The sequence below is a fragment of the Pimephales promelas genome, chromosome 5, assembly GCF_988280905.1.
Source record: "Pimephales promelas chromosome 5, fPimPro1.hap1.1, whole genome shotgun sequence".
Lineage (NCBI taxonomy): Eukaryota > Metazoa > Chordata > Actinopteri > Cypriniformes > Leuciscidae > Pimephales > Pimephales promelas.
Window position 1 is genome coordinate 254,229 of NC_142773.1, and position 26,298 is coordinate 280,526.

General features: G+C 42.8%; 1 protein-coding gene across 3 annotated transcripts in view; it reads left to right on the forward strand.

Annotated features, from left to right (window-relative positions):
• The window catches only part of LOC120479134 (tensin-3), a 36,774-nt gene that overhangs the window by 7,854 nt on the left and 2,622 nt on the right, over nt 1-26,298 (forward strand). For 2 of the 3 annotated variants that reach the window (XM_089130745.1, XM_089130744.1), the window contains 24 exons: nt 5,987-6,136; nt 6,209-6,259; nt 7,086-7,208; nt 7,300-7,364; nt 8,813-8,896; nt 9,944-10,047; nt 10,123-10,183; nt 10,877-10,952; nt 14,059-14,185; nt 14,531-14,596; nt 14,745-14,843; nt 19,461-20,105; nt 21,424-21,630; nt 21,800-21,897; nt 22,105-22,222; nt 22,303-22,380; nt 22,851-22,965; nt 23,531-23,958; nt 24,030-24,161; nt 24,339-24,434; nt 24,545-24,622; nt 25,094-25,171; nt 25,273-25,441; nt 25,747-25,815. In XM_089130745.1, the coding sequence (XP_088986871.1) occupies nt 5,987-6,136; nt 6,209-6,259; nt 7,086-7,208; nt 7,300-7,364; nt 8,813-8,896; nt 9,944-10,047; nt 10,123-10,183; nt 10,877-10,952; nt 14,059-14,185; nt 14,531-14,596; nt 14,745-14,843; nt 19,461-20,105; nt 21,424-21,630; nt 21,800-21,897; nt 22,105-22,222; nt 22,303-22,380; nt 22,851-22,965; nt 23,531-23,958; nt 24,030-24,161; nt 24,339-24,434; nt 24,545-24,622; nt 25,094-25,171; nt 25,273-25,441; nt 25,747-25,815 (3,317 nt within the window). Of the gene's footprint in view, nt 1-1,880; nt 1,972-5,986; nt 6,137-6,208; nt 6,260-7,085; nt 7,209-7,299; nt 7,365-8,812; nt 8,897-9,943; nt 10,048-10,122; nt 10,184-10,876; nt 10,953-14,058; nt 14,186-14,530; nt 14,597-14,744; nt 14,844-19,460; nt 20,106-21,423; nt 21,631-21,799; nt 21,898-22,104; nt 22,223-22,302; nt 22,381-22,850; nt 22,966-23,530; nt 23,959-24,029; nt 24,162-24,338; nt 24,435-24,544; nt 24,623-25,093; nt 25,172-25,272; nt 25,442-25,746; nt 25,816-26,298 lie in introns of all 3 variants that reach the window. The other variant, XM_089130746.1, reaches the window with a different exon arrangement.

Sequence of the window (26,298 nt, forward strand, 5' to 3'; positions counted from 1 at the left end):
CCCCATTCCCTTTTTCCTGTTCCCATTTCCCTTTTCTCTGTTCCCTCTTCCCCGTTCTCTGTTCCCTTTTCTCTGTTCCCTCTTCCCCGTTCTCTGTTCCCCGTTCTCTGTTCCCTCTTCCCTGTTCTCTGTTCCCTGTTCTCTGTTCCCTCTTCCCCGTTCTCTGTTCCCTTTTCTCTGTTCTCTGTTCCCCGTTCTCTGTTCCCTCTTCCCCGTTCTCTGTTCCCTTTTCTCTGTTCTCTGTTTCCCGTTCTCTGTTCCCTCTTCCCCGTTCTCTGTTCCCTTTTCTCTGTTCCCTGTTCTCTGTTCCCTCTTCCCCGTTCTCTGTACCCTCTTCCCCGTTCTCTGTTCCCCGTTCTCTGTTCCCTCTTCCCCGTTCTCTGTTCCTTTTTCTCTGTTCCCTGTTCTCTGTTCCCTCTTCCCTCTTCCCCGTTCTCTGATCCCTTTTCTCTGTTCTCTGTTCCCCGTTCTCTGTTCCCTTTTCTCTGTTCCCTCTTCCCCGTTCTCTGTTCCCTTTTCTCTGTTCCTTGTTCCCCGTTATCCATTCCCCGTTCTCTGTTCCCTCTTCCCCGTTCTCTGATCCCTTTTCTCTGTTCTCTGTTCCCCGTTCTCTGTTCCCTTTTCTCTGTTCCCTCTTCCCCGTTCTCTGTTCCCTTTTCTCTGTTCCTTGTTCCCCGTTACCCATTCCCCGTTCTCTGTTCCCTCTTCCCCGTTCTCTGTTCCCCGTTCCCTGTCCTCTGTTCCCTGATCCCTGTTCTTTGTTCCCCGTTCTCTGTTCCCTCGTTCTCTGTTCCCCGTTATCCATTCCCCGTTCTCTGTTCCCTCTTCCCCGTTCCCTGTCCTCTGTTCCCTGATCCCCGTTCTTTGTTCCCCGTTCTCTGTTCCCCGTTCTCTGTTCTCTGTTCCCCATTATCCGTTCCCCGTTCTCTGTTCCCCGTTCTCTATTCCCTGTTTCCCGTTCTCTGTTCCCTCTTCCCCGTTCTCTGTTCCCTGTCCTCTGTTCCCTGATCCCTGTTCTTTGTTCCCTGTTCTCTGTTCCCCATTATCCATTCCCCGTTCTCTGTTCCCTCTTCCCCGTTCTCTGTTCCCCGTTCTCTGTTCCCTGATCCCCGTTCTTTGTTCCCCGTTCTCTGTTCCTCGCTCTCTGTTCCCTATTCCACTTTCCCTGTTCCCCATACTCTGTTCCCGGGTTCCCTGTTCCCCTTTCCCCATTCCCCGTACTCTGTTCTCTGTTCCCCGTTCTCTGTTCCCTGTTCTCTGTTCCCCGTTCTCTGTTCCCTGTTCTCTATTCCCCATTCCCTTTTCCCCTTTCTCTGATCCCCAATCTCCATTCCCTGTTCGCCTTTCCTTGTTCTCTGTTCTCTGTTTCTTCTTCCCCATTCTCAGTTGTCAGTCCCCTGTTCTCTGTTCCCCATTTCCTCTTCCCCGTTTCCCTTTCCCCTGTTCTCTGTTCTGTTCCATGCTCTGTTCCCTGTTCTCTATTCCCCGTTTCCTTTTCCCTGTTCTCTGTTTCATATTCCCCTTTCCCTCTTCCCCATTTCCCATTCCCTTTTCCTTGTTCTATGTTCCCTCTTCCCCGTACCCTTTTTCCTGTTCCCATTTACCTATTTCCCTTTTCTCTGTTCCCCTTTCCCTTTCCTATGTTCCCTGTCCTCTGTTCTCTGTTCCCCATTCTCTGTTCCCCACTCTCTGTTCTCTGTTCCCCGTTCCCCGTTATCCGTTCCCTCTTCCCCGTTCTCTGTTCCCTCTTCCCCATTCTCCGTTCCCCGTTCTCTGTTCCCTGTTCCCTGTTCTCTGTTCTCCATGGTGTTGACTGCAGTCTGTGGGTGTGACTCTTGTTGGCTCAGTCGTGTGTGTGTGTGTGTGTGTGTTTCTTCTAGCTGAAGGCTACAGAAACCTGATCCGGCAGCAGCTTGTTTCCACAGGCCCGGATCTCACACACGTGGGCTGGTGTTTCTGTGCCTGCAGGAGGTGAAGCTCCTCACACACACCTTCACCCAGACCTGCGGAGGCACGTCACTGAACACACACACACACACACACACACACACACACACACCGCTGCTGCTGAGCCTCAGATCAGGCCTTCCTCTCAATGAAACAACACAGTCACTGTGATTTCATCACAAACCCTGATCTCGCTTTCAGACCGAGCCGCTCCGCTTTAGTCTCGAGCTCAACTGTTCCTCTTCATTCTTTGCTTACGGTTACAAAGAAATACTCCCGCACTGTGATTTACTGTCAGCCAACATCCCCACGGCGTCCACGTTTAGATGGATATGTTAATATGTGCTGCTGACAGAAATGACAGAACAGCAGCTCAGAGAGAGGTACTGTAGATATGTTTGATCTCGTCACGTTTATTCATACAGCACTTTAGACAATAGATTACAACCGTACAGTATTAAACATGATAAACAGTGTCAATGTCTCTTTCAGTTAGAATCACAGCCTCAGTTACTCTCAGTGTTCATGTTCTTACTCGCGTCTGACCTCGAGAAATAAACCAGGGAAGATTTACACCTCAAAGAGGGCGGAGCCTCAGAGCCACTCCCACTGATTACATCACTGACACAACAACCAATGGGAGATCGAAGGTGTTTAGTGACACACAACAAGGTTCACTTTGACAAACTCCAAACGAACTTTGTTTTGGCCTGACTTTGTGCGAAATGCCGTTCATTCTTTGATGGGACTTGACGTATATCAGAGTCTTCAGGCTCTAAATGTTCAGCTCTTGCTGATCTTACAGGCTCACAGCAGTGTGTGTGTGTGTGCGCGTGTGTGTGTGTGTCAGCGGCAGCAGTGTAGCGGATCTAGTCCAACAAGACACATTAACATTGCCATATTGAAATTGCCATTTTGTGATAATTGAAATAAAAGTCAAGTAAGAGTATATTTGAGCCAGTATGAGGTGCTGTCACTTTACAAATTAATCACTTTACAAATACAAAATATGCATTTTATTTGCAAGGCGCAGTTAATGGTCTAGTGTTCATGGGTGTGCGATATATATATATCGTCTGCCATAATATTATAACGGTTGTCTTAACGACGTGTAATCTGATATTATCGAGCATATCCCTCACACACACACCTAGACTGCGCACGCATGCATTATGTGTAGTCTAGTAGATTAGAGTATTGAAGTCTAGTAGGGTAGTCTATTAAAATGCTAAAATTGATATTGATTTTTTACAAGTTACGTTTTTTGTTCTATTTCGCCAACAGAAGAAGCCACGGGACTGCAATTGCGTCTCTAAAACGCAAGTCGTGTTTATTTACTGAATGAATCAGCTTTTAAAACGAATCACTTTAATGACTCATTCATTAAGAGAGTCGAATGCTTCGTTCTGGAATGAATCAGCCGTTTGAATGAATCGGTTGGATCTCAATGACTCACTCATTGCTGCCACCTACTGGCAGTTTTAATTTCACATGTTTAATCAGTTATGCATTTCTAATTGCAGGTTATATGTCCCTCTGATCTGCATTAAACGCATGTAAATCCACTTCAGATGCAGCTTCTGTAGATGAATTATGTTGATACAGATTTAATTTAAGTATTTAGTATAATTTATTGATTGAATGTAAGAATTTTACACCAAAGATTATGCATACATATAATTAGATTAGAAAAAATCCCTATAAATTATTTACTGTCCAATTATCGTTATTGATAAAATCCCAGAAAGTATTAAGATAGAATTTTTTGTCAATATCGCACACACTAGGGTTGTTACATTTGAATGACCTCTTGACCCCAACACACACACACACACGTTTACACAGCTATCTAAATGAGGACATTCCACAGGCTTTATATGCAGCGTGTAAAACTAACCCTCACAGAACACTCCAGATGTCAGTCTTTAAAGCCAGTTTTATTCAAACCTACATTCTGAAAGTTATATTTCCTCCTGAAAGCATGGTGAAAATATATTTGTTTTATTCTCTGATTTATGTTGTGATAAAAAGAGAAATAAAACATCATAACTTGTCAACAAAATCGAACATGAGTTATGAAGCTGGATTTATCTACGAACTCTAAAGCTCAATCTACATGATATTTTCAGTAAAACTAAAAATATAATTGAATGCGGGAAGATATTGAGTTTTGGGGAGAATATAGTCATCATGGCATCTCATGTGTAAATGCTATGCTAATTCTGAGCGTAATCAAAGACAGAGATTCACGAATGAATCGGTTCATTATTTCTTTCTTTTTAAACGGGTTTGCAGAAAGATTTGAAATCGTTCATGACTCAATCTGATTCATTCGGACAGTTCACTCAAGCACTGAATCATTTACAGCGATATTTTTACAGGGATACTTTATAAAAAAGTAAATATTCCGTGTAAAACATGGAGACGTCAGCTAGTGTGTGTGAACGTGTGTGAGCGAGTCGAGAGTGTTTATAACCATGCAGCATCAACACACACCAGTTCAGGGCCGCTAGACGTTAGCATGTTCCTTGTCTGGTTCTGGTGGCATATTTTACCCTCTAATATCTGCCCTTGTGAAGAAGAAGTGCACTTTAGCACACTTTTAAAAAGAGGATAGCCTACTTATTATGGAAATGACACAGAGCGGAGTGAAAGTAATGCTTTTGGACACTTAATTGCATGTTAACTTAACATTTACATCTCAAATGTAATTTCATAATTACTTATATTGTCTTTGGATGTACTGACAAGCATTTATGGTATTATATATGATTTAATGTAATTTATATTGAAATTTGTGTGTCATGTATTTAAATAGTTGTAATTCATTGACTTTAAATGTAATATCGAATAACACAGTACAGTTAAAATTGTAATCAAGTAGTTTACATGTGCTTTAGTATGTTAGTCTAAAAAGTGTAATCCGTTAGATTACCGATATTGAAAATACTGTTCTGTCATTTTTGATCGATTTTTTTTGTTTATAATGTATAACTTGTTTGGAGTGGTGCACACTTTGGTAAAGGTTTTTACATTTTATTTGTGAATACAAAAGAAACTCCTGGACATGATTCTATATTTATAAAGTTGTGTTGTTGGCAATCACAGTTGAGCTGTCCTCTAGTGGAAGCGTTTGGTACTGCGCACAACACACACACACACACACGGTCATAGCTCATTCTATCCCATAAACATATACACTAGACCTCACCTTGGCTACGGCAGTTCATTGAAACGAATGCGTCAATAGAGCCGCCATCTTGAAACAGGGGAGCCCCTCCACTTTAATGCATCAGCGTCAATGTAGACACAGGTCTAACGGATATAAAATCACCATAAATCATCATGAGAGCGATTTTTCTCGTTTTTTATTTGTTTATTTGTTGTCAGACATGTATTTATCATTGATTCCAGAAGTTATTATTATTTAAAAAAAAAAAAAGCATTCTTCCTACTTCGTATTTCATCCGTGAACATTATACGCTGCACAAAAGTCCGCCACCATCAATGAATTCGACGTAAAGGCAGAGATAGCAGCGTTACCTAGCTACTTCCTATGACAAGACCCCTGTTCCAAGATGGCGGCGGTTTTGACACGTGCTTAGAACCCCAAGGTGAGGTCTAGTGTGTATATATCTATGATTCTATCCGACATCAACCTCAAATTTGGAACACAGCTTATTTAGATTTATATATTTAATTCCCCCTCCCAAACATATTTTGTAAAAAAGTATTGAAAAACTGTGGTAATATAACCAACACGTAGGCCTATGTTCGGGCTTACTGGTAAATATTATCAAGTTGTTTTTCGCTATTAAAATGAAATGATTGTGTTTTATTTTAGTTTTATAATCCTTTCTATTTAATATTTTGTATTTTTAGGAGATTTTACGGTACTAAAATGGTTATAATCCATTCACTCACTGAACTGTGGTAAAGCTGGCGTGTTTAGAGCACAGACTGTAGTTCGCTCGACACACGTGTGTCAGAAGCTGCTGATCTGAGCTCAGTGTGTGTGTGTGTGTGTGTGTGTGTGCAGATGGAGGAGGGATACGAGCTGGACCTCACCTATGTGACGGAGCGCATCATCGCGGTGTCCTTCCCTCAGGACGGCTTCGAGGACACGTACCTGCGCAACCTGCGGGACGTCACGCGCATGCTGCGGTCCAAACACGCAGACAACTATCTGGTGAACACGCGTCCTCTTTCTGTCTTTATCCGTTCCCCGAGCGTGCTCTAACTCTCGCTCGCTGCGTTTCAGGTGATCAACCTGTCGGAGAGGAAGCAGGAGCTCAGCAAGATGAACCCGAAGGTGTGTGGACGGTCCGCTTCACACACACACACACACACAACACTTCAGGGAACGCTCCACGGTTTCCTAGTGCAACAAACATTTTATTCATCTAAAGAACTTTTTTTTCTTTCATAAAGAACCGGATGTTAAAGGTTCTGGAACCATCGATGCCAGTAAAAAAGCTTTATTTTAAACCCCCATTCTTACCTCGCTCTTTGAAACACATCTTTCCCTCAGGGGTCAAAATTTCACAGAGACTTTTTTTTCTCCAGAAAGCATTTTATTTAATTTTTGATATTATTTTTTTCAAGTTTTATTTACCTTTAAAATACTGTAATGAATAAATAATAATTTAAGCACATTCCTCACACTCACTCAAAATAACTCACACTGCATAATTCAGCTCTAAACATCTTCCATCGGGAGTCTTTGACGTCTTGTGGAATATAATAATAACTCATGATATTTCCAACGCGATCTCACGACCAATTCGTACGAATGATTAAAAAGTGTCTAATTCGTTTGACCTCACTCGTACGATTTCGTACGTATTTCTAAACCCACGTGATGGGTAGGTTTAGGGGCGGGGTAAGGGGTAGGTCAATCAAGAATTCATATGAATTGGCCAATCAGGTGTATCTGATTATTGTTGCCGTGACTACTGAGGTCAAACACATGTAAACATTATACATACATATCATTCAACATCCACATGGGTTTAGTATTTTTAATGAAAATGTTTAGGTTTTTCTGTGTGTGCTGAAGCAGGAAAGATTTGTTACTTTTTTGTACATTTCCACCACAAATCTCTATTACATTTTTGTGTGTGTGTGTGTGTGGTCAGACTCTGGACACGGGCTGGCCGGACCTGCACGCTCCTCCTCTGGATAAGATCTGCACCGTCTGCAAGGCCATGGAGAACTGGCTGAGCGCTGACCCGCTGCACGTGGTGGTCATTCACTGCAGGGTGAGGCGCCTCTCTCACACACACACACACACACACACACACTGTGGAGATGAGTGTGTGTGTAACGCTTCTCCTCTCTCTGATCCTCCAGGGTGGCAAGGGTCGGATCGGAGTCGTCATCTCCTCATTCGTTCACTTCACAGACGTCTCCGCCAGGTACTCTTCTTCAGTTATACAATAATAATAATCATAATAATCATACTAATAGTAAACACGAATAATCATGTTTTCATTTCAACAATAGTGTTTTTTTAATCTAATTCAAATTTTCAAAAGTTTAAATAAATTGTTAATATTATATATGTGATTACCACCATGTTTATAATAAATTTGTATTGAACCATAAATCAAGAAAAAAGTTCACACAAAACTGAATTTTTGGAAAATAAGACATTTCATAGTCATGTTTACTTTATTTAATTACATTTGTAAAGACTAACTTAATTGTTAAAGTTATATTTATATATTTGATAACCAACACACAACACATCATTTCTGGAACTCAAAGCACTTCATAGGCATTACTATTGTAAAGAAAAAATAATGAATTGATTTTTGGTTATTAAGTTTAATTAAACCATTTAAAATGGAAAACATGGAATATGGGGAAATATTTATTTTTTCTATTTTTAAAGGGGTCATTTAATGGTACATGCACTTTTACAAGAGTGTCACGTGGGTATGACGCAATCGTTAGCCTACTTTCACTATTAAATGGAGCATTTTATACATTGTCGTGTTTCTTTAGAAATAAATAAAGGACAAATGGGGTCTTCAAACGCCTCAGATGTAAAGTTATTCGCTGTCAAAGTGACGCCAAAATGAATGGGAGTCAATGGGAATGCTAACGCAAGTGAAGTTCTGCTACAAGATGGCGGCTCCCGCGAGGCTTCAACTTCTGGGCGATGGATCACCCCCTTGGTGCACAGATGTGTCCTCAGAGACTCCCGCTGCCATTCTCTCTCCAAAACCTTCAACTGTTGTCAAGGCAACAGAGAACAGAGGGGCGGGGTTTATTATTTAAAGGCATATGCACTGAAACGGCTTGCTGAAAACAGAGCTGATTTTCACCAGGTAAAATGGTGTTTTCTTAAAATACTAATGAAAAGTATATTACAAAGTTTTCATTTAGACCCTAAACATTCACATGAACTTGTAAAAAAATGGCATTATATGACCCCTTTAATAAATTGTTGTTAAATTATATACGTTTCGCGATTTCAATTAATTTTAATTACTCACACTTCATTTAAAAAGTCCCTAAGCGACGTTTACAGTCTTTAAATAATCGAGTGTCAGTGATCTTCAGTCTCAGGTGCAGCTCGATATAGAATGATATTTCTGACTTGGATCAGCCAGTGGATATTATATGTGGATGTTATTGGCGGATGTGGATGTGATGCGTGGATCTTATTGGCTGATGTGGATGTGATGCGTGGATGTTATTGGCTGATGTGGATGTGATGTGTGGATCTTATTGGCTGATGTGGATGTGATGTGTGGATGTTATTGGCTGATGTGGATGTGATGTGTGGATGTTATTGGCTGATGTGGATGTGATGTGTGGATGTTATTGGCTGATGTGGATGTTCTGGTGCTGACAGTGCAGATCAGGCGCTGGACCGGTTTGCCATGAGGAAGTTCTACGACGACAAGGTTTCTGCGCTGATGACTCCATCTCAGAGGAGGTGATGCCCTACACACACACACACACACACACACACACACTCAGTCTAGTATCAGCAGGATGTAGTTTCTGTTCTCTAATGCTGTTGAAATAATGTTGGGTTACACACTTTATTTAAAGGTGTCATAGTTGCAGTGTATTTAAGTACTGAGTAATATTAAGCAACTACATGCACTCACTATAGGGTTAGGGGAGATTAGGCTTTGGTTGAGGGATAGTCGCATGTAATTATGTATAATTTACTGTCATTACTATGGTAAGTACATGCAACATATGACTGTAAAGGACACTGACAAGTGTTACCAAATATTGCTCATTTTCTGTTGATGGGAGAACATATCATTTGTTCTGTTTGTGAGGATCATATTTATCGTATTGTATGGCTCATATGGTCTGATATGGTGAGAATATGGAGCTACAATAGCTAAATATGCAAATTGGTGCAGATGCTGATATTTATATGAAATTCTGACGCTTGTAAATCAATGAGCTCTTCATAACAGACAACTGACGTAAAATGCATATACATATCAATATCTGTTTTAAATCATATGATGCACTATAATACAATGATGATTGAGACATGAACAGATAAACTAAAGCCTGATGATCATATTTGCTACTCATGATTATTATAATAAATGATAATCAAGTAAAGTTCGGTAGCTTTAGTCCAGTTGAAATATTACTAACGTCATCAAATGTACTGTACGTGTTTATTGGAGAAGTGTTGAGCGGTGTGTTTGAGCGGCGCCCTCTACTGGACACGAGTGAATCTGCACTTCCGTCAGCCGGACGATTATTATTGCACTTTTGGTGTTACAGGGTCTTTACATTTGCCCAAAAATATCACTTTTTTATTATAAAAGGCCCAGACCTGGTGAGGAAAGTAACACAAAAGTAATGTAATGCATTACTGTTCTTCAAAAGTAACTACGTAGCGCAAGTAGTTACTCTTTAAGGGAGTAACTCAATATTGTAATGCAGTACTTTATAACATGTGTGTGTGTGTGTGTGTGTGTGTGTGTGTGTGTGTGTGTGTGTTCAGGTACGTGTGTATCCTCAACAGTCTCCTGAGCGGCTCCATCAAGATGAACACGTCTCCTCTGTTCCTGCACTGTGTCATCCTTCAGGGCTTCGACCGCGCCGCGGGTCAGTGTGTGTGTGTGTGTGAATCAGTGTGTGTGTCCAGTGTGATCCTCGCAGTAACCCGTGTGTGTCCTGCAGTGTGTCAGCCGTATGTGAAGGTGTATCAGGCGATGCAGGTGGTCTACGTCTCAGGAATATAGTGAGTTTATTCATCATCATCAGTCCATACACACTTATAATACAGCACACACACGACACTGAAGTAATGCAGTACACACTGATTTCACAACACAAACCCACTGAGACCAAAAAACAAGAAGAAACTTGAAGATTGAGAGCAGAACTCCAGACGTCAGCGGGTTATACGGTGGTTTGGTGTTTCCCTAAACCTGTACACTGATATCAAATATCCTGATTTATTACAGTCTTCACACTTACAGCGGCTTACACCTTTACGGTTTGATTTAATGACTTATTTGATTCAGTCTGATTTTAGTGTCATTGATGTACTATTATAGGTTTTGTTCATATTTCCAATTCGATTTTATTTGAATATTTTCTGTTTCATGTTAATTTGGAACTTTTAGTAATTTTGTTGTGTGTTTCTGTATATTTCATGTCAAAACGATTAATCGCGATTAATCACATCTAACATATAAGTTTGTGTTTATATAACACACACACACACACGTATATATAGATTTATATAGAAAGATATATACATACAGATATATATATATACAGTTTTATTATATAAAATCTAACTTTATGTTAGATGTGATTAATTGTGATTAATAGATTTGACAGCAAAGATTGTATGTCCTGAGTGTGTGTTATTTGATATTTGTGTTGTTGGCATGACGTGTATGATATGATATTTGATATTCCTCAGCCGCATGGGAGCCAATCACAGAGACAGGATCTGTATGATGCTGGAGCCGGCACAGATGCTGAAAGGAGACATCATGGTACACTAACACCACACACACACACACACACACACACACCTTACTATACTGTACGTCTGTCCATAACAGTGAGGAAGAATTCATCAGAGATTCCAGAATATAAGAGCATTGCAGAGAACCCACACACAGACTAAGAGCTTCAGACGCCTGGTAACCATGATGGTTCTCTGTGTGTTCCTCATGATGGTTCTCTGTGTGTTCCTCATGATGGTTCCTCATGATGGTTCTCTGTGTGTTCCTCATGATGGTTCTCTGTGTGTTCCTCATGATGGTTCTCTGTGTGTTCCTCATGATGGTTCTCTGTGTGTTCCTCATGATGGTTCTCTGTGTGTTCCTCATGATGGTTCTTTCTGTGCTCCTCATGATGGTTCTCTGTGTGTTCCTCATGATAGTTTTCTGTGTGTTCCTCATGATGGTTCTCTGTGTGTTCCTCATGATGGTTCTCTGTGTGTTCCTCATGATGGTTCTCTGTGTGTTCCTCATGATGGTTCCTCATGATGGTTCTCTGTGTGTTCCTCATGATGGTTCTCTGTGTGTTCCTCATGATGGTTCTCTGTGTGTTCCTCATGATGGTTCTCTGTGTGTTCCTCATGATGGTTCCTCATGATGGTTCTCTGTGTGTTCCTCATGATGGTTCTCTGTGTGTTCCTCATGATGGTTCTCTGTGTGTTCCTCATGATGGTTCTCTGTGTGTTCCTCATGATGGTTCTCTGTGTGTTCCTCATGATGGTTCTCTGTGTGTTCCTCATGATGGTTCTCTGTGTGTTCCTCATGATGGTTCTCTGTGTGTTCCTCATGATGGTTCCTCATGATGGTTCTCTGTGTGTTCCTCATGATGGTTCTCTGTGTGTTCCTCATGATGGTTCTCTGTGTGTTCCTCATGATGGTTCTCTGTGTGTTCCTCATGATGGTTCTCTGTGTGTTCCTCATGATGGTTCCTCATGATGGTTCTCTGTGTGTTCCTCATGATGGTTCTCTGTGTGTTCCTCATGATGGTTCTCTGTGTGTTCCTCATGATGGTTCTCTGTGTGTTCCTCATGATGGTTCTCTGTGTGTTCCTCATGATGGTTCTCTGTGTGTTCCTCATGATGGTTCCTCATGATGGTTCTCTGTGTGTTCCTCATGATGGTTCTCTGTGTGTTCCTCATGATGGTTCTCTGTGTGTTCCTCATGATGGTTCTCTGTGTGTTCCTCATGATGGTTCTCTGTGTGTTCCTCATGATGGTTCTCTGTGTGTTCCTCATGATGGTTCTCTGTGTGTTCCTCATGATGGTTCCTCATGATGGTTCTCTGTGTGTTCCTCATGATGGTTCTCTGTGTGTTCCTCATGATAGTTTTCTGTGTGTTCCTCATGATGGTTCTCTGTGTGTTCCTCATGATGGTTCTCTGTGTGTTCCTCATGATGGTTCTCTGTGTGTTCCTCATGATGGTTCTCTGTGTGTTCCTCATGATGGTTCCTCATGATGGTTCTCTGTGTGTTCCTCATGATGGTTCTCTGTGTGTTCCTCATGATGGTTCTCTGTGTGTTCCTCATGATGGTTCTCTGTGTGTTCCTCATGATGGTTCTCTGTGTGTTCCTCATGATGGTTCTCTGTGTGTTCCTCATGATGGTTCCTCATGATGGTTCTCTGTGTGTTCCTCATGATGGTTCTCTGTGTGTTCCTCATGATGGTTCTCTGTGTGTTCCTCATGATGGTTCTCTGTGTGTTCCTCATGATGGTTCTCTGTGTGTTCCTCATGATGGTTCTCTGTGTGTTCCTCATGATGGTTCTCTGTGTGTTCCTCATGATGGTTCCTCATGATGGTTCTCTGTGTGTTCCTCATGATGGTTCTCTGTGTGTTCCTCATGATGGTTCTCTGTGTGTTCCTCATGATGGTTCTCTGTGTGTTGATGGTTCTCTGTGTGTTCCTCATGATGGTTCTCTGTGTGTTCCTCATGATGGTTCCTCATGATGGTTCTCTGTGTGTTCCTCATGATGGTTCTCTGTGTGTTCCTCATGATGGTTCTCTGTGTGTTCCTCATGATGGTTCTCTGTGTGTTGATGGTTCTCTGTGTGTTCCTCATGATGGTTCTCTGTGTGTTCCTCATGATGGTTCCTCATGATGGTTCTCTGTGTGTTCCTCATGATGGTTCTCTGTGTGTTGATGGTTCTCTGTGTGTTCCTCATGATGGTTCTTTCTGTGTTCCTCGTTATGGTTCTCTGTGTGTTCCTCATGATGGTTCTCTGTGTTTCTCATGATGGTTCTCTGTGTGTTCCTCATGATGGTTCCTCATGATGGTTCTCTGTGTGTTCCTCATGATGGTTCTCTGTGTGTTGATGGTTCTCTGTGTGTTCCTCATGATGGTTCTTTCTGTGTTCCTCGTTATGGTTCTCTGTGTGTTCCTCATGATAGTTTTCTGTGTGTTCCTCATGATGGTTCTCTGTGTGTTCCTCATGATGGTTCTCTGTGTGTTCCTCATGATGGTTCTCTGTGTGTTCCTCATGATGGTTCTTTCTGTGTTCCTCATGATGGTTCTCTGTGTGTTCCTCATGATGGTTCTTTCTGTGCTCCTCATGATGGTTCTCTGTGTGTTCCTCATGATAGTTTTCTGTGTGTTCCTCATGATGGTTCTCTGTGTGTTCCTCATGATGGTTCTCTGTGTGTTCCTCATGATGGTTCTCTGTGTGTTGCTTGTGATGGTTCTCTGTGTGTTGATGGTTCTCTGTGTGTTCCTCATGATGGTTCTCTGTGTGTTGCTTGTGATGGTTCTCTGTGTGTTGATGGTTCTCTGTGTGTTCCTCATGATGGTTCTCTGTGTGTTGATGGTTCTCTGTGTGTTCCTCATGATGGTTCTCTGTGTGTTCCTCATGATGGTTCCTCATGATGGTTCTTTGTGTGTTCCTCATGATGGTTCTCTGTGTGTTCCTCATGATGGTTCTCTGTGTGTTCCTCATGATGGTTCTCTGTGTGTTCCTCATGATGGTTCTCTGTCTGTTGATGGTTCTCTGTGTGTTCCTCATGATGGTTCCTCATGATGGTTCTCTGTGTGTTCCTCATGATGGTTCTCTGTGTGTTCCTTGTGATGGTTCTCTGTGTGTTCCTCATGATGGTTCTCTGTCTGCAGGTGAAAGGCTTCCATCAGAGCAGCCGGTCCGAGAGAGACGTTATGTTCAGGGTTCAGTTCCACACGGGAGCGGTTCAGGCCTACAGCCTCGTGTTCCAGAAGGACGACATGGAGCACGCCAACAAAGGTCAGCGCCGGTCACCTGAAGCTCACCTGTTTATCTGTGGATCATCTTTTTACTCTTTTAGTTACTACTAACTATATTTTTAGTTCACAATTCAAAGTTTACATATAAACTCGTAATTGCAAGGGGAGAAGTTTTTTGTGTAACTTCTACAGGATTGTGAAAAGTACAAACAATCATACAGCGAATATAGTCTATAATATGCTGATATTTTCTCTTTGTCTGAATGTTAAAGCGAGTGTCTCGTTAGTAAAGTGTATTTTGTCCTGGGTTCAGGACACGAGCGCTGTAGACTGAGAGCCAGAGGGTTTCAGCTGTATCTGTTGATATTCTGATGTTTGTCTTCAGACTCCAGGTTTCCAGATTATGGCAAAGTGGAGCTAGTGTTCTCTGATGGCCCAGAACCCCTTTCAGGTTCGTTTGTTCTTGAATGCTAGCGTTTCTCCACATCAGAGAACTTCATGTCCTGAACAAAACATGTACTGAATTGATCTGAATGATGACTCTATTGTCTTCTGTAGAGCTTCTTTGGATTAGCATCTCTCTGTTGTGTGATTGGCAGGTTCAGAGCGCTGGCTGAACGGTCCAGATGTGACGGTCGACTACTCCAGCACAGATTCACTCTCTAAATGGGACTCGTATGGGAACCTCAGCAGTGAAGGTAGGGAGGATCCAGATGATTATATGTAAAGGACATTCACTTAATGTGGTTGAGTGAAGGATACAATGACTCACCCATAAACACAGTCACTCGTTTTATTGCTGAATTGATTTTTTTAATGAATCAGTTGAGTGAATGATTCAATGACTCACTCATACTGTCATTTGCTCCCCTGAAAGAGAGACTTTTATCGAGGGACTGGTAATTTGATATGTATTTAAGCCATTTCTGATTCTAGTATTGTTACTGTATGAGGCTTTAGGTCCGGACTGAAGCACATGTTCGCTTCCTCCAGTTTTACAGTGCATCTAGTCGACAAAAAGAGGTTTCGTCAACCAAAATGTTATTAGTCGGTTAGTTGCATTTGCCGAGTAGTCCGCTTGCTCTAATGCTAACATGGATAAATGTGCGCTATTATTAGGTGCATATCTAAGTGTTTGTGTGGAGAGCCACTTATTAGGCTATATATAGGCAATTAAATATATACTGTATACCCTAGTTGCCTCTGAACACTACTTCAGTCTATTGAGTTGCATGGTTGGGCAAAACTCAGTCTTTTTCTGTACTGCGGCAGTGCCGTCTCACACACACACACACACACAGAAGTCCAGCATGTTTCCTGACTGCGGTGAGGCTTATGGCAGGACAGAACTCACACCCGTCTCAAACTGGCAGACACAGGACTAGTTTAGCCACAATCGCAGCTGTTTTGCATAAAACACACTGATGAAACTAGTTGCAGCACCTTTAATAACGAGGGCTTGATCAAGCACCAACAGACAGCTGTGCATTCCTGCGGCAGACGGGCCAGGCCTTGTTTTCACACGCACACAGGAATTCAGCATCTCGTCCTCTGCTTCTGTTGATGAGGAAAACTGATCTTAGAACAGTTGGATTTTAGGGATTTAGCCAGCGCCGTATTCATAAAGAATCTTAATGCAAAGAGTCAGTCGCTCCTAGTGACACAAATATAAGAAAATTCTTAGAAATGTGGGCGTTTACTCTTAAAATTAAAGAAAAGATTCTATTATAGAAAAAAGTAATTCAGAGAGCATCTTAACCCTTAAAAAGGGTCAAGATAACTCATTTTTATCATTCTAAGCCAATCAAATACCTTATAGGAAATTAACAGCATAGTAAATAAAAAATGGATTTATATAGACATACTGTATGTAATGTGTGTGTGTGTTTGTGAGAGAGAGAATGGTAAAATAGGAAACATTATGCATGTCATTTCAAAGTGAATGCTTAGAATAGACCCTATAGTTAAAATCAACCAACCAATCACAGTCTTCAAAAGATTGTGTCATACATAGCAACGGGGTCAACCCCGCCTCCTTACTAAGATTAAAGTTTCCGAATCGCTCTTAAGCTAAGACTCCTGCATAATATAATAATAATAATAATTTGAATCCTTGTGTGAATTCAAGTGTGAATTCTATTGTGAATTCTAGTGTGAATCCTAGTTTGAATCTTAGTGTGAATTCTAGTGTGAATCCTAGTTTGAATTCTAGTGTGAATCCTAGTTTGAATTCTAGTGTGAATCCTAGTTTGAATCCTAGTGTGAATCCTAGTTTGAATTCTAGTGTGAATCCTAGTTTGAACTCTGGTGTGAATCCTAGTGTGAATCTTAGTGTGAATTCCAGTGTGAATCCTAGTTTGAATTCTAATGTGAATCCTAGTTTGAACTCTAGTGTGAATCCTACTTTGAATCTTAGTGTGAATTCCAGTGTGAATCCTAGTTTGAATTCTAGTGTGAATCCTAGTTTGAATCTTAGTGTGAATCCTAGTTTGAATTCTAGTGTCAATTCTAGTTTGAACTCTAGTGTGAATCCTAGTTTGAATTCTAGTGTGAATCCTAGTTTGAACTCTAGTGTGAATCTTAGTTTGAATCCTAATTTGAATCTTAGTGTGAATTCTAGTGTGAATCCTAGTTTGAATTCTAGTGTGAATCCTAGTTTGAACTCTAGTGTGAATCCTAGTTTGAATCTTAGTGTGAATTCCAGTGTGACTCCTAGTGTGAATTCTAGTGTGAATCCTAATTTAAATAAGGAGTTAAATGTCTTTTTGGTTGGCCGTTGGGCTGTTTAGTGAAACTTAACTGATGCATATACAGCCATATCTCACGGCAGATGAAGTAGTAGAACCGTAAACCATACAGGGCATGTTCTCAAAAACAGTTAAATAAAATAAAAGAATGATTTATTATTCTGTTTATTATACTGTTTTACTTCTGATATAAACATTTAGATTAAATATGCCATTCTCATTAATGAAGTTAAACTTTTAATCCACATGAAATCATAACTGAGAAGTTTTTATGACATTTAATTATATTCAATAAATAAACATTGTTGACATTTGTTGCAATGCTTTTGAACACTTTCCCTCTGGCATATGCTGTGTTTTAATGTTTTAACTACACAGATAATTGCTGATCATGATCATAGCAGATTGTCTGCAAAAATTGTTTTGTGCAAATAATTCACAACCATGTCTATCTGTTTCCATTAAAATTATAAATAAATTAAAATACTGTTTGGCCAGTGGAAAAGATCCTAGTGAAAGAAAAACTTTCTCTGAAACATATTTTACACTATTTGATTTATTTATTGAAAAACATAGCGAGGATCGGCTACTGAATGATTTTTATCAATGTAATGTGAAGCACATCCGTATCTCATATTCTCCTAATGTCTTGTACCGTTAAACAGAATAATCATATGCAAATGATATGCAGATGAGGATATGAATTGTAAAACTAGGCGTTGTAAGCTCATATACGGTAATTTCGGGGTGGCGAGGTGCGGTTTATAAAGGGAATTCTGGCCATTTTTGTCTCTCGGGCGCACACTTTTAGTGAAGGTCCTGGGCACAGTTTTATAAACGCGAGGCCTGAGCCGGCATTATGAGAACGGTAAGGAAGCTTTGAGACGGTTCAGTGCTGCTTGTTTAGTGCAGTGACAGCGGTGTGTTGGTCTGCGCAGTGTGTGTTTAGCTGAACTGGTGTTGACTCACACAGTTGTGATGCTGAGGCTTTGGCAGGAAGAGGGCCTGGAATTATAATTACAGTGTTTTGTTTTCGCTGGCTAATTCTGGCTGCTTCGCATGACAAAACACAAGAAGAACACCATACAGCTTCCTCCCACGGCCTCCCTCAAGATGCGTCTGAAGCCAAGAAATGAGTGCTCTTTTGTGCAAACTAGGCCAAATACTAGAATGACTGTAACTGAACGCTGCTGAGATGTTTCAGTGAGACGATTCTGGGTTCAATCCCGTTAGCGTTTGAGTGCTTTAATAAAACTGTGCACTTGGTATTTCTGCTCAGAGTTGCTGTACGGATGGACAGTAAAGGGATGTTGTGTGTCAATGAACACTGGTGAACCCGGAGCACATCTGCTCTCAGCAATCCAGCCTCTGTTAACTGAAGGTCTGGAAGACCTGTTAGTTGTGGATTGAAGAACTGTTTCTCATCTCAGCTTTACAGGACAGCCTCATGTTTCGGTTCCTTTGAGTGACGTCTGATTCATGAACCAGTCAAAGTTATGAACCGATTCACTCCAATGATCCTCTGCACTGTTTGATACTGGGCACTGATTCGATTTTATGTACGATGTAAATAAATGGTAAAGTGCATCAAAAGTTTGGGAAACATCTCAAAGACTACACAACGTGAATCCATACTATTAAGAAACCAATTTATCACATGTTTTATCTGAGACCAAGAATATAACTGGAAGTACGGGAGTGAGACCGCTCCCAGTTCCCTGGGTTTCAGTACAGTAGAACATTTGAGTCTAGGCTTTATTCCACATGAATTCAGATATGATAGAATTAACTTTTTAAAGAAAGCAACAGTCAAATAGCAGGACAAACTTTGAAATTAAAAACTCAATCTGGGAAGAATGTTCATCCTTATTACATTAATGGGAGACTATTTGACCAGTCGGACAAGTCCTGGCTAATTTTGGTAATTGAACAAATCAGACAAATCTGGTGTAACATGATCTAGAATATTCAGTAATCTACGAACATTATCATGGCCATCTAGATTTTACAGATCCGATCTGGTCCGGCGAAACGACAGATTCAAGGCGCCGAGCCATTGCCACAATTTTGTAATCTACATTCAATAAACTAATCGGGCGATGAGAGGAGCAATCCAAAGGGTCTTGTCTTTTTTAAAATGAGACTAATAACGGCAGAGAACCAAGAATCAGGAATTGAGTTCAACTCAAAAAGGTTATTAAGATTGGGCTTCTATCCCGCCAGAATTGCTTGTAAACTTCGAGTGGGAACCCGTCTGGGAACCCGTCTGGGCCGGCGCTTCACCTGAGGGCGTGGATTGAACAGCGTGCCAAATTTCCTCCTTAGTGACGGGAGTTCTGTCCTTTCGGGAAACAACAGGAAGAGAAATCTTACGCAAATAATCTGATTAATCCCCCATCAAAGCTCCTCCGCCCTCAGTGTTATATAAAGTCCTATAAAAATCTGGGTTTTCAGGTGTAAATGGAATGATTTGGATAAATCCGATAGATGTCTGATTGTGGTAACCAGGTGTAAACAGGCATGAGCAGTGTTGCTTGTTTCCTCCATGTGGTGTGTTTGTCCCCTCAGCGGGTCCGATCCTGGAGCGACTGGTGAAGCGTGACGCCAGCAGAGGCTCCACCCCCTCGGGAGCCCCGCGGAGCCCGGACCACACGCTCTCGGCCAGCACCGACTCGGGCCTCTCCAGCGCCCCCGACTGCTGGCCCACCCCGGGGCCGCGAGCGCCTCAGCCCAGCCGGCAGGAGCGTGTGGAGCTCAAGCGGCTGCTCAGCGGATTCGGCCTGGACGAGGCGAGCCGAGCCCCTCCGCAGAATCACCTGAACGGGCGCTCGCGGCCCAAGGAGCGCGAGACCGACATCCTGGACGACGAAGTCCTGAGCTTGCGGCAGGACCTGCACAGCGCAGACAGCCTGGGCACGCTCTCCTCGTCCTGTCACAAGAGCAGCCAGAACTCTCTGCTGTCGGACGGCTTCGGCAGCCCCGGCCGTACGGAGGAGACGCACACGGCGGCTGTGGACGAGTACGAGCGGAGAGTCGCTCACAGAGGCGCTCCGGGTCCCAGGCACCCGTTCCCGCACGGGGGATACTCCACGCAGACCTGGGTCCATCAACAGCAGCTGGTCACGGCACAGCAGTACCTGTACCTGCCAGAGGAGGACGCCGGCGAGCAGCGCTTCCACGGCCACACGCAGGAGCTCCTGCCCAAACACACCGGTCAGCAAACACAGCTTTCTCTCGTTACAGTTATGCTATGATAGTTATGATACGTTCGCAAGCCATGTCAGCATAATTGCTCAAGTTCAGACGGGTAATCTTTCTCTATAAATCGTTTGATACTGTTTATGCATCAGTAAGCCAGTGACTAAAATATCAACTTCGCATCGTTTCTTTGAGGCTATGTTTACACGGAAACGATTCTGAAGAGAAAACGCAAAATTGGCGTTGCATCATCACTTTTTATTCTGCGTTTAGACGAGCGTTTTGTGTGACAAATCCGCGTGCAGATGCAAAAGTGTGTGAAATTCAATGTAGTATGCACTTCAGGCGGATAGGAGTGCATACTACAACAACACCAAGTCCGCGCGCCTGCGTACAACCTTCACTGTCAAGCGGACTTTTGCGTTTTTACCGTTTACACGGGAACGCGGCGGTGGAGCGTTTTTAAGATTTCCACTCTGGAGGGTGGTTTCACTTTTTTGCGTTTTTAAGTCTCAAAAACGCCGTCGCCGTGTAAACGAAAGGCACATCCGATAAAATATTTTTACGTTTTCACCCGCGAGCGTTCTCGTGTAAACAGGGCCTTAGTAGGATGAGAATAATCTTATTTAAACTGTGAACAAATTATACAGAAAGTGATCAAAGAACAATCTTACCACACAGCGCCAGTTTATCTGGACAACTCGTTCAGGTTCAGGCGCCGGTAATATCAAAATAAAAGTCGAAGAACTCTAAACACAGAGAATCTTGACAGTTAGTCAATGCAGGTCAATATTATAACTTTAGGGCTTTTTACAACTCAATTTCACCTTAAACTAAAGCTTAAACTTAAAAGAGCTGTAATTTGAAAACCAAAGACAGTCTCAAAAACACGCTTTGATCGACAACCAGTGGATCTCTGAGTGAGGGAGTGAGTGGAGGCGGGGCTCATTAACCGCACATACTAAATTAGGCGAGGGTGTCGAGTTACATTCAAGATATTTTAAGGCATGAGGACATTTTTTCTAGGAAAAAGCTATGTAATTTTGGTGATTAAATATGAGTTTTAAGAGATGACTAAAGGGGGACTTTAATGTGTCTTATGATCAAAAAAATAATAATAAAAAAAAAACAATAAAATCTGCAAAAATCTCTGCAGCCAGTAAAGCTCCAGTATCCGTTGCGCACATCAAGATGAAATACTATTTAAAGTCAGTTGTTTATTTTCCTTTAATCTATGGGGAGTGTTAATTTGCTCTTAAACTGAACAAACAACGGTTTAAAGCATGATTTCGGACTAGAGCCGTATAAATGTGTGTCGTGTGTGTGTTTCCAGAGCAGAAAGAGCCGGCGGTGAGGCCTGAGACCCCGCGGATCCAGGAGCCGGACCACAAACATGACGAGGAGTTCAGCTCACTCACACTGGACATCGACAACTCCATTCAGCAGCTCAACCAGCTCATCCTGGACCTGGACCCCAGCTTCGTGCCCATCTCCACCAAACCCGGATCAGCGCCGGACCGAGAGACGGCTCAGCAGATGGGTACGCTCAGGGGTTTAACCACGAGATCTCTGAGTTCAGCTCAGATCTTTAACTAGGAAACCTGTGAATCAGAGAGTGACACAAACAAGCAGAATATTCATATCTGGTCATTATCATAAAATAAGCCTGAGAGAGTGATCAGGAACATGAGTGTGTTGTGTTTCCTCAGGTGGTGTTGAGCTCAGCGCAGCTCGGGGACACTCGTCCTGGACCCTGGATCACACACACACACTGACGCCCAGCGCTGACCGTGACACACACACACAGGTACAGCCGTAACCTTTACTTTCATCACATTTACTCCAACTGTGCTCAGTCGAGTGGGAGTTGCACAACACACACTCTGTGATTCACGACTGGATCAACATGACTCGTTTACCAGACACTCGAAAATACAAACAGTCAAAATAATACCTTTGTTATTCCTGCATTACGTGGACTGCTTGTTAACTCCAGTGTGTGTGTGTGTGTCAGTGTGGAGCAGTGTTCAGTACAGACGGTGTTCAGTTCTCATCTCACACTGCGCTGGACACTGGCAGTGACGTGATGCCCTTAACACCAGCGTTCCCCATCTCACCATCCACTCCTTACGGTAAGACACACACACACACACACACACACACACTGCAGTACTAATGTGTGACTGATCTGCTGTTGTGTGTGTTGATCCAGGGAAGAGTGTGATGATGAACTATCCTCCGTTCAGACAGACTCTGTCTCCTTCATTCGGATCCTATAGAGCTGAACACGGTAAATCACACCACACACACTTACTGTTCACCACACACACTCACACAGATGGCTCTGCCCACCCTCACCTCATTGGTCAGGCTATGAGATGAGGCTCCACCCACCCTTCGCCATGGGTGGAGCCAATAGATGGCTGCGGTGGAGCCAATAGATGGCTCCACCGCACCCTCACTTCATTGGTTGGGCTGCCAGCAGATGGTTCCATGGTTCCGCCCACCCTCACCTCATTGGTCAGGCTGCCAAAAGATGGCTCTGCCCACCCTTACCTCATTGGTCAGGCTGCCAACAGATGGCTCCGCCCACCCTCACCTCATTGGTCGGGCTGCCAGCAGATGGCTCCGGGTTGGTCGGGTTGATGGTGACACTCAAGCTGATGGATGTGTGCGTGGAGTGACAGATGCAGTGTACCCACTATCAGACACTTCACATTTCATTGTTTTATATTAATGTAGTGCATGTTCTTCTTTTAGACACGAGAGAGACTGCAGGGTTTATGGGACACACGGCGTCAGATGAAGCTTTACAGCACAGAGCGTACGTCCAGCCTGCCATCGGGGACATCATGTGCTTCTCCGACAGCTACAGGTACAGTCACCATCATCATCATCATCATCATCATCATTCACGCGCTATAAATCATCGGTCTTCTTTATGAAAAAGCTTGTGTGTCTTCATGTTTACGGGGTAGGAAGGCATTTTAGTTTTGGGCGCACTGTATGCGGTAGACCAATCACAACAGACTGAGCTGCCTGGCCAATCAGAGCAGAGTAGCTCACGGAAAGGTGGGATTTAGAGAGATTGGGTTAGGGTGGGATTTAGGAGACTCCACAACAACATTAGGAAACTTTAAAATAGCATATTAGGGGCATTTAAATATTTTTTAGTGTTGTGAACGTGCAGATTAAGGGCCGGGAAGATCATCTTCAGAAAGAGACTGAAATCTGATCGACTCATAAAAACAAAGTAACTCGATTTCACTTTTTTTTACGTTTTCTGAGTTGGCAGATGCACCGGGTTCCTGATTAAGCACATAAACTTGGAAAAAGTCAGATCTTCATGATATGTCCCCTTAAAAACGTAGACGAGGTTACAGAATAGCCCGAGCAGCGCTTGTTTTATAGTTAACAATGGAGTGTTGTGGTTGACGCAGGTCTCCACAGTCCATCTCTGCTCATCCCTCGGACTCGGTGAGCTTCGCCCCAGTGTCTCCACACTCTCTCCCTGCGCCGAACGCCCACAGCTCTCCTCTCAGCGGGCCGAGAGCCAAAGCCCTCCAGCAGATGTTCGGCCTGGGCCCGGCGCTGGAGGGACTCGACTGCCAGCCGCCGCCTCAGACCCTCGTGGGGTTCGACGGAGAGTCCTCGCAGGGGTCAGCGTCTCCCAGCGGCTTCTCCAGTCCTCACAGCGCGAGCTCGCTCAGTATCCCGTTTCCCAGCGTGCTGCCGGAGCTGCAGACCGGCTCGTGCCCGAGTGCTCCTGACGCCCGAGCTGAGGTGCCCTCCAGCAAGCAGATGACCGTGAACTTCGTCCAGGACACCTCCAAATACTGGTACAAGCCAGACATCGCACGAGACCAAGGTACGAGTGAACCTCGGGAGCTCTGGCTCGTGTTTCTGACTCTCATCTGACCTCTGGCTTGTGATTGACAGCTATAGCGTTGCTGAAGGACACAGAGCCCGGCTCCTTCATCGTTCGGGACAGTCACTCGTTCCGCGGCGCGTACGGGCTGGCCATGAAAGTGTCCGCAGCGCCTCCATCGGCACTGCAGCAGGGCAAGAGAGGTGAGCAGAGAAACACAGCGGTTCCCCCACAATTTGGCAGGTTTCATTACAATATCACAAACTGTGTAACGTGCTTACAAATCCAAAAATACATGTATATTTGAATAAATGGTGAAGATGTAAATGTTCCTTGGCCCGACATCACTCTGGGCCATAACGATGTGTGTGATGTTTCAGGAGTCGACCCGTCCAGCGAGCTGGTGCGGCACTTCCTCATCGAGTGCACCCCGAGGGGCGTTCGGCTCAAGGGATGCCCCAATGAACCCTACTTCGGTGAGTCTACCAAACCTGCCACAGACGGTCATATTCGTATATATATACACGAGTACTGCTCTCATCAGCTGTGTGTGTGTGTGTGTGTGTGTGTGTGTGCTACTCTTCAGGCAGTCTGACGGCTCTGGTCTGTCAGCACTCCATCACTCCTCTGGCTCTTCCATGCCAACTCATCATACCTGACCGAGGTACAGCAGGACAACTTTATTTATGTTATTACATTTGAACTAAATTTGGCCACACTTGGACCCCTGCTGGTCAGAACTGTGTAAATGCAGCAAAAACTCAAAAACAGATTGATCACCTCTTACAAACCCATGGATCACATTTAGTTTAACAAAATCATCTTATACTATAAAATATAAAGTGTCTGTATAATTTTCTGGATTGTTTTGTGGAGAGCTTGATTAATCAGCCCAATAAGAGACTAATAACTTAAACTCTTCCATTTTATTATATAAATGAAATGTGTAATTAAAAGGGGGGAAATATGGTCCAAGATCAGGTTTAAATCACATGCTGACAGGTTCATTGGTTCACAGTGATCATCGCCCCTTAGTTTGATATACACTCTGAATCACATGACAAGGATTCGAAGCGTCACAAAGCGCCCATCGCTGCTCTGGATGTTTGATGACATGAGTGTTGTTTCTCTTCAGATCCTCTAGAGGAGGCTGTTAGTGCATCTTCACAGTCCATTTCCAATTCTGCTGCTGAACTCTTGAAACAAGGAGCAGGTGAGTCCAAAACAACATTCAGGACAATAACTGAGCGATGCCCACATGGATGTTGGACAGATGACTGCTAAGGTCTTGCTTGTGTGCCGTGTGTTCTCCAGCCTGTAACGTGTGGTTTCTGGGCTCGGTGGAGATGGAGTCTCTGACGGGTTATCAGGCGGTGCAGAAGGCCACCAGTGAGATCCTGAACGCGCACTCGCTCCCGTCCTCCACCGTAGTGCACTTTAAAGTGTCCTCGCAGGGAATCACACTCACCGACAACCGGAGAAAGTAACTCACTCTTACCTTACCTCAAACATTACCTTGCATTCATTCATTTTATTCAAAGCGACTTGATTTAAGCTACAGTGATTTATCCTCACATTATCAGGTTATTCGCGATGGTCTAGAAAACAGCTATAAATATGAGCAGAACTCAGGTCTCAGATCAGTGGATATTTCCTTCTGTTGGACTCTCACACATGAGTTATGTTGAATATCTGTCAGCTGGTAAATTTAACTACACAAAGTTTAGCTCAACCGGCGACCAAGCAATGCTTCATGTTGTTCAGTGATGAAACCTGTTGTCTTTCTAGACTGTTCTTCAGAAGACACTATGCGGTCAGCACAGTCATATTCTGTGCTCTGGACCCTCAGGACCGGAAGTGAGTCCATTCTGCTCCATCACATCATTTACAGCGATCTTACGGAAAAAAAATCTACTCTGTTTTTCTGAATTAATGAGTTAATTTTTCATGAGTAAAAAATTTGCTCTGTTTTTCTGAATTAATGAGTTAATTTTTCATGAGTAAAAAAATTGCTCTGTTTTTCTGAATTAACGAGTTAATTTTTCATGAGAAAATTTTTTTTGCTCTGTTTTTCTGAATTAACGAGTTAATTTTTAATGGAATTTTTTTTTTGCTCTGTTTTTCTGAATTAATGAGTTAATTTTTCATGAGTAAAAAAATTGCTCTGTTTTTCTGAATTAACGAGTTAATTTTTAATGGAATTTTTTTTTTGCTCTGTTTTTCTGAATTAATGAGTTAATTCAGAAAAACAGCAAAAATATATTTTCTCATGAAAAATTAACTCATTAATTCAGAAAAACAGAGCAAAAACTTTTTTTCTCATGAAAAATTAACTCATTA